At 37.7% G+C, this 8,830-nt stretch overlaps 1 protein-coding gene across 1 annotated transcript; it reads left to right on the forward strand.

The window, feature by feature from the left end:
• The first annotated feature begins 2,196 nt into the window (after positions 1 to 2,196).
• On the forward strand, positions 2,197 to 3,891 carry LOC125218560 (putative ankyrin repeat protein RF_0381). The gene is made up of 2 exons (XM_048120248.1): positions 2,197 to 2,443; positions 3,055 to 3,891. The coding sequence occupies exons 1-2, from the start codon at positions 2,295 to 2,297 to the stop codon at positions 3,665 to 3,667; spliced, it is 762 nt and encodes a 253-aa protein (XP_047976205.1). The 5' UTR covers positions 2,197 to 2,294; the 3' UTR covers positions 3,668 to 3,891.
• The last annotated feature ends 4,939 nt before the right edge of the window (positions 3,892 to 8,830 follow it).

Genomic DNA, 8,830 nt, shown 5'->3' on the forward strand with positions numbered 1-8,830 from the left:
CCATGGTTTACTTGTAATCTTGCTGGTATCAGACATATAGGTGCAGCTATTAATATTAGTATGAATTTACTATCATAGCTTCACGTCCCGCTTTAGCATCTTAAGATATATGCTGGATTATGCTGGATTATGTGTGGAAGAGCTATCATCTTAAGATAATTTAATAGAAAAACACATTTTAAGAGTCAACAATTAGGTGTGTAAGAGAAATCAGCTTGGTTGGTTGTGTTAATTACTCCCTCCGTCCCGCTTTAGCAGTCTCATTGACTTTTCTGCCATCCTTTTGTAAAAATGATAAAAAATAGTTAAAGTGGGGAAATGGTAAAGTAAGAGAAACAATAATATAGAGAAGAGTCTTATCTATATTATTGTTTCTCTTAATTTACCATTTCCCCACTTTAACTATTTTTTAATCATTTTTACAAAAAGAGGCTAGAAAAGTCAATGAGACTGCTAAAGCGGGACAGAGGGAGTACTAGATGCTCGGCGTTGACAAACCCATTGCCAAAACCTATCCAGGATTTTCTGTAGCGGGCCGGGTTATGGGCCATATGGCAGAGTTGGGCCTTCTTAGTGGGCCGTCGATAAAGCCCAATTTTTTATGGACAGCAGCAACATACTATTCTGGGCTGCCATTTTGTTGGGCTTTTAGCCTAATTTAGAGGCTACAGATACGATAGAGAGACGTGTGATGATGATATCTGGGTGAGCTCGCTGGGAAGCAAGTGGTAAGCTGCGATTCGCGATGAAGAAGAAGATGATTGGGAGGCGGCGCATAGATAATTTTAGGGTTTAGGGTTCGAAATGGCCCAACTCGATTCGAGATGAAGGAATAAAGACGATTGGGGTACACTTCATGCATTTATAAGTTTAAGACCGTTGGACGTTGGTCATAATAATTTTAATTAGGATGGGGATTACCGGCCTTATTTGAGCATTGAATTATGGCCCATCAACTACACCATTCTAAATTGGACTATGCTAACTCCACTTTAATTAGGGGTTGTTGAAATTCAAATGTGCGTGTATGTCCCTAATTGTTCGACAATGCCCAAAAGAAATTGTTTTTAATAAATTTATTTGCCTTCTGTCCATTAACCGAAATGCCTTTCTGATTTATGGACAATGAACATGTATTTGCGTTGTGTGTATATTTTTGACTTGACATTATAGTATCGAACTAGGTAAACAATTTTTATATTCGTTTTGTCTATAGTCATGATTATTTGTGTCTATTTTTAGGCCAGTGGTTGTCAGTGTTAATAGATGGCTGGCGACGTGGTGGCAAGGAACCATCAACATTGGCGGTTGTTTTCTGAAAAATCGAAACCCTACAGACGCCAGGGGTCGGGTTTTCTATAGCGGGTCTGGGTTAGTGAACTGGCCTGTTGTCAAGTTGGGCCATCTTGGTGGGCCATAGATTAAGCCTATTTATGATAATAGATAAATGGGCCAATAATTATGCCACCTTTGGGCTACTCATATACTTCAGGTTTGGGCCGATATTTTTGTGGGGCTTCAGTTTTTAGATTCAAATTTGCATAACTTTAGCTTTACAAAATAGCCTAGTGAAAGTGTTTAATTATTACAAAAACTTAAGATATATATATTCATTATGTCCTAATCTGATTCCATTTCATCATGACTTAGTTACAATCAACTATTGGTTCACCTATTTATCTCAATTTTAAGTAATTGCATCCGTTTTCTCTCATTTTGTTCAACTTAGGTTAGCAGTTGAGTTTAGTATAATTTCATTTTCGTTTGAAAAAAAATATGAACTAAAAATATTATTATTTCATTTTTATTGTACAATCTTAAATAGCGATGTCAAAAATAGTAGAGTAGTCTAAATAAAATTAATACCACTACCTCGTCTTATAATAAAAGTCATATTTAGCACAAATTTTTAGAAATACATAAAAAAGTGGTTTGAATAGATTAGTATAATTTCAGTTATATATATTAATTTTATTACTAATTTCAGTTATACATATTAATTTAATTTTATAATAAAATGTAAATGGAATAAGTTGGTATAATGTAATAACTACTTATTATTTATGATAAAAGTAAAATAAAATTTCTATTAATAACAAAATATTACTCTTGCTTGGGATGGAAGTAACAGTAACTAAAAACGTATGGAAAAAAAGTGGAGTAATTGAAAAGGGTTGGATTAGAATATACTCGTACAAAATAAAATGGCGATTCAAACTACAAATTCGCTCCTCATTTCACTTGAAACCCACAAACCAGACCTCTGAATAATCTCCAATTGGAAAGGGGAAATCATGGGGAAAAAGCCTTCGGCGGCGATTGCTGGTTCCATTGATGAAGAGCTGCACGCGGCTGCGCGATCGGGGGACCTCAAGGCGGTGCAGGCGATATGCAGCACCAATCCTCTCGCTGTCAACTCGCGCGATAGGCACTCCCGTACGCCGTATCCTCATCTATTTTCACTCCTATTTCTCTTCATTTTGTTTTCCCCCAATTTTTCACCGCCATTATTAATGCTACTTAGCTTTAATTTCACATTGGAGCTGGAAAGAGTTTTCCTCAGGGTTTAGGGTTTAGGTTAGATGGATTCACGTTAGTATACTGTATTTAAATTTTATGGTAGTGGTGCAAATTGACTGCAATTGGAACATGAAATTGTGAAAAAAATCTGTGTTTGGTGTAGATTGCGTAAGTGGACAGGACAGCTGAAGCCTGAAACTAACATGAATGCAAGATTATTTTGTTCTCGTATCTGGAATTAGGCATCTTCATGTTACTGCATTCTGCAATTCTTGTGTTGATTGGACACGGGTTCTTCAAAAAGTTTATGGATAGCATCATGCAAAACTTACATATAAGCTTCTGATGTTACATCAAGAGTTAAAAAGAAATCAATATTGCGTCATTCTAAGAGCATGAGTAATATAGAATCTATACATACAGCAGCATATAAGATCTTGTCCCCATTTAGTTCATGGAGTATGTGTCAAGGTACTTTATAGTTGATGCTGCTTTCTTTTGATCTTCTGTTTCCTTAAATGCCATTGAACCTAGACTACACCTAGCGGCATGGGCTGGGCATTCTGAAGTTGTGAACTATCTCTGTAAGAACAAGGCCGATGTGGGTGCTGCTGCGATGGATGACATGGGTGCAATTCACTTTGCCGCACAGAAGGGTCATCTCGACGTTGTCAAGATTCTGCTGGCATCGGGAGTATCTGTCAAGTCTTGTAACCGGAAGGGCATGACCGCTCTTCACTATGCTGCTCAGGGCTCCAACACAGAATTTGTTAATTACTTGCTGAAGAAAGGTGCAAACAAGAATAATAAGAACAAGGCTGGAAAAACTGCTGTTGATCTTGCAAGCAGTGAAGAAATCCGCAAATTGTTACTTGAATATGAGCCTTCTTCTCAAAGACTGGTCAGCAGTGGTAATGAAAAGGATGAAACGAAAACTGCTTCTGTTGCGGAGGGGTCTGATGGTGGGACTGCTGCTGTGCAAGGAGATGAAGGTAATGAAGAGGAGAAAGATGAGAGTCTGAAGAGGAAAAATGGAGACAGTAATGAGGAAAACCGACAGGGAACTAAGAAGACTAAAGTAGCTCTGGGCCATCTTCTAGCTGAGGATGATATGCTGGAAGAGGAGGAAGAAGAAGAAGAAGATTAATGAACCTTTTGGGGAGGGAAAATCTTTTCTTATAGTTTCTCCACATCAGGTAGTGTTTATGATTGAATTTTAGTGTTATAGATAGATAGTTGTGTGAGGACAATTGTTGTTGCTGTAGAAGCTCAATGGTGTATTACTCTCCCCTTTTTAGCACTTAATTTGGAAATGATGGAATTGATTAAAGATGATGGAAATCTTATAATTTCACCATTTTTCCTTTTTAATAATCGTACTGTAGGGTGGCTATATTCTTTCATTTTCATTACAGTTCATAATATTATTATACTATTGATGTGAAACATTTACTCCCACCCAATATGGGATAAAAAAATGTGGACACTATTAAAATGTGTTTCATTTTTTCTTTTTCTTGTCTTAGTTTGGTAGCTATGATAATTATAGATTAGATTATTTAATCTACTGATCATTTGATAGCATAGATTATTTATTTCTAAAGCCTATGATTAATGACGGCATGATATAATAAACTTTCACGTTATAGATAACCTATTTGGTCTCCATGGCCTGATTATTTATCTGCATCAATTTTAAAAGTTGACAAATCTTTTTTACACAGATACCCTTATATCAAACTTTTTTTTACACAAATATCGTTTCTTTTTATTTCTCTATGTCCGTTCCATCATTCACAAAAAGAACTAAATCTATGAGATCTCCTAATAAGATAATTACCGATTTTAATTCTAAGAAAATAATAATCTCAAATCTAACTAAATTCTAACAAATACCTAATCCTAAACTATAATAATAATACATCTGCAATCAAAATGAGATAACAACTCGGCACTCTCTCCATATCTCCATTCTTCACAAACTTATATTCTCTTTTCTCTTTTATTTCATGTGTATCTTCTCATTTGCAATTACACTGCAGCAATACAACCCAATGAAGAATGGAGAAATTAAACAGAAATAAACTGAATTGAAAATACAATCATCAAAAATTATAAACCGTAGATGTAATTTGTTAGCCGAGTCGAGGAGTCCTCTTTCTGCAAGACGAGATACATCCCCGGTAGTGCTCTCGGATTGGTGTGTCGTCCCCAAAGATAAAACGGCTCCTTCTTGTTCATTGCAACATCGCAAACAGAACAAGCTCTGGCAAACTAGATGATGGCGAGAGCAGATCTTCGACGGAAGACTATGCAGAGAGAGGGAGAGAGCTTGCAATGCTATGCTTGGTGTAGAGTGTGGTATGCAATGTATGGAGTGACTGCCTATTTATAGGCCAAGTCCACTCATTGGGCATTGATGAAGTCAACGGTCATTATGTGTGCCATGATGGCTTGACTATAACCGCCGGGGGTTACTAGCCATTACGGGAGCTGGAGAGACATGATGCATTCTGGACACATTACACGACGAGATTCATCATGGACCTTTTGGCACACGATGCGTCGGGGATCGAGGACCTTTTGTCACCTGCTATGCGTCGGGGTCCATTGTGGACCATTTGGGACCCACTATATGCCAGGGTCCGTCGTGGACCTTTTAGCACCCGCTATGCGTCGGGTCCATCGTGCACTTTTGACACATGGGACCCGGCAGACGGGTCACGCGTCACGGGTCACGGGACATGGTGCACTGAGCACAGGTCACAACATGGTGCACGGAGTGTGCCTCACGGCTCGCGGCTCATCTTAGTCCACAATAATTATTACAAGTAATAGTTCATCTTATTAAATATATGTTTAATAAGGTTCTCTCCACCAATGTAGGATAATTAACACTTTTAATTAATCCATTGGTTTTATCTCATTGCTCCTTTATAGCTTACAACTGTGACAAACTTTAATTCATAATTCTCACTCACCAGGAATTGATTTAGTGAAAATGAATATACCACGATCATCTACTCCAAAAGTAGATCGTCGCTATTGCATTTAATTTTGTTAAATTATGTCTCATCACATTTATTATTGGTCAAAGCCCATTAACCAAACACGATTCCAACAATCCCCCACATGAGTGAAAATTGTCAAATGCATATGTATGCAGACACAAACTCAACCCTCAATAGGTATATAAGCATAAGGATAGGTAGTTGTTGGCTTTGAACCATCCATAGTCAACACCATCGGATACACAGACGACCTAGTAGCGCGATGCTTTGAACTATTCCTCCACAGCGTGCACCGAGACAATAATGTTAACACTTAAACACCTAAAGTTTATCCGTTCTCACGTTTTGTGTCCATTACGGCCTTGGACACCACTTTGGATTCATAAGTGTGTTATATGAAGTGGTTACAATTCACACTTACATAAGTGATTCCTTGTCGAGTATCTTGTCATACTCGGTCTCATTTGAGAACTCAATCTCCTCGAGATCCTTTAGGAATCATTAAAAGTCATACACTTAACCTCACCACTAGACTAGTTTTTCAACACTCAATTGCTCTCTAGGGAATAGATGTGGATGAGTGTTTCACACGAACTCTCATAGCTTAGTTTTCTCATTGATCCAAGTTCTTGGGATCTCCAGTAGACCTGCCCACGGTTCATGAACCGGCGGTTTCGGTTCGGAACCGCCGGTTCCGGTTTTGGAAAATATGGAACCGGAACCGAACCGTGAGGCTATTTCACGGTTTCGGTTTCGGTTCGAAAACCGGCGGTTTCGGTTTCGGTTCCAAACCGTCGGTTTTTGGACGGTTCGTAGCGGTTTAGGTTCGGTTTCGCGGTTTATTTTCCTTTTTTTTTTGCCATGTAGTTTGAAATTATAAAATAAATTGAAACAAGAAAATAGATAGTTTAAATAGAAACAAATGAGAAATATGAGGCAAATAGAGAGAATTGAGAGATTGAAGAGAGAAATTCTTGAACAAGAATGGGGTGAATGTGAGTGAGAATAGAGGGGAGTATTTATAGATAAAAATGGAGGGAAATGAGATCCAGTTTGAATTTAAAATCAGCATTTAAATAATAAATAAATAAAATTAAAAAAATAGTGTTTTGTGCAATCATTTTTGAAGAGTGCAACCATCACCCACCACCAACCAATGAACCTATCAATTTTAAAGAATGCATATTCATATTTTGAAAACTACATAATCATACGTTAAAAAATGGTGAGATTGCATTAACTAAATTAATTGAATTTAATTGATCTTTATGAACTAAAACTAAATCATGTATGATCAACAATGCCAATGAACCAATCAATTTTGAAGAATGTATATTCATATTTTGAATACTACATAATCATACTTAAAAAACGGCGAGATTGCATATATAATGCTTTTATATACGAAAATAGTGCAACATTAATGCTACTTTTGATAATTACAAATTTTGATCTCATTTTGGTTTCTGCGACATTTTGTGCATTATTGCAACAAAGCACCCCTTTTCAATTTTTAGCAAAATAGATGTGGAATAACTATCAAAATGTATTAAAATGTGATTAATTATTTTGAATGATTTTAGTCATTTTGAATCCATTCCAATGAATAGTTATTCCTATATGTAATTAAATTATAATTGTGAGAGAGAAAAGTAATATGATATACAGAAACAACTATAAATATTCACACAAGTCTAATATTCACATTTAAAAGTTCAAATATAAACCATGTTCCCTTCTTAATTTTGGTAGAAATCAAATCAATATTAATTCATGTTGGAACCGTGAAACCGCTGGTTAACTGACGGTTCGGAACCATTCGGAACCGACGGTTCGGTCGCGGTTTCGGTTCAAAAAATTTGGAACCTGAACCGAACCACGGGTCTAAAATTCACGGTTTCGGTTCGGAATATTTCTCGCGGTTTCGGTTCGGAACCGTAACCGGCAGTTACGGTTTCGGTTTTAACCGCCGGTTCGATAAACCTTGGGCAGCTCTAATCTCCAACATCATGGTTGGGTTGCCACTATGACAATTCTTTAGTTTGTGGATTTTAAACTCATTCCCTCTAGCAATTTATTCATTTTTTCACGGTTTAACCCTTTGGTTAGCGGATCCGCTAGATAATCTATTGACTTCTCATAGTTAAATGTTATCACCTCTATTGTGATCAAATGTCTCACGGTATTATGTCGTTGACGAGTCTGTCGAGACTTAACGTAGTACGAGCCATTGTTTGTCAATCCTAGAGCAGCTTAGCTATCACAGTGAATTAACGCTGGAGGCACTGGCTTAGACTAACATGGAATATCTTCAAGGAAGATCTTAAGCCACTCTCGGCTTCTTCACTAGCTTTATCTAAAGCTATGAATTTTGATTCCATGGTTGAACGGGCTATACATGTTTGTTTCATGGATTTCCACGAGACAACACCACCCCCAATAGTAAAGACATTTCCACTTGTTTAAAGTGAGTCTTTGTTATCGGATATCCAGTTCGCATTACATTACCCTTCAAGTATCGGGGGGTATCTCGAAAATTGTAGCCCATGATTTTGATTATACTTCAAGCACCTCAAAACTCTTACAAGAGCTTTCCAATGCTCCTTGCTTGGATTGCTCGTGTAACCCAAGCAAAATTGAACAGTTTCCCTTTGAACAATTTCTCCTCAATGCAGCCTGTCTGGGCCAGCAAAGACTACTTTTGTTGATGATACGCTCAGATTTGGGCCAGCAAAGACGGCGACCGGCGACCGCCGCGGATGTGTGCGGCGCCCGGCGGCGGGCAGATCAACGCAGCGGTCCGCCGGCCAAGGTGCGGCGGCCGCCGAAGAAAGGCGGCGAATCCGAGAAGCCCTAGATTTGCGCCCAGATTTACCATATTTTGGAGATATTTTCCTTCTACAACAAGGAATGGCTTTCCCCTATAAATAAGACCTCAAGCTTCATCAAAAAAATGAGAGAACTTCTACTTGCAAAATACTTCATAGAGATCAAGACCTATAGTACTTCATTGGTGCAAGGAGTTGGAGAAGGATTTCAAGAACATCAAGAACGACAAGGATTCAACCCACGGGTTTTATTTGCTTTAGTTTTATGTTCAAATTGTCTTCCCTTCAATCTATGTCTTTAGCTTATTCAATTATGTGTAACTAAACTCATAGGATTCTAGGGATGTGTTAGTAACGACTTTGGTTTACAAATTCCTTTTTCTATCTAATATCCGTTTTGTTTTTACTTTGTTTCTTCCCTAAGTAGTTTTGATGCTGCATGATTGAGTGACACAATCGTGTATGATTTAA

This window comes from Salvia hispanica, chromosome 4, assembly GCF_023119035.1.
Source record: "Salvia hispanica cultivar TCC Black 2014 chromosome 4, UniMelb_Shisp_WGS_1.0, whole genome shotgun sequence".
NCBI classification, from domain to species: domain Eukaryota; kingdom Viridiplantae; phylum Streptophyta; class Magnoliopsida; order Lamiales; family Lamiaceae; genus Salvia; species Salvia hispanica.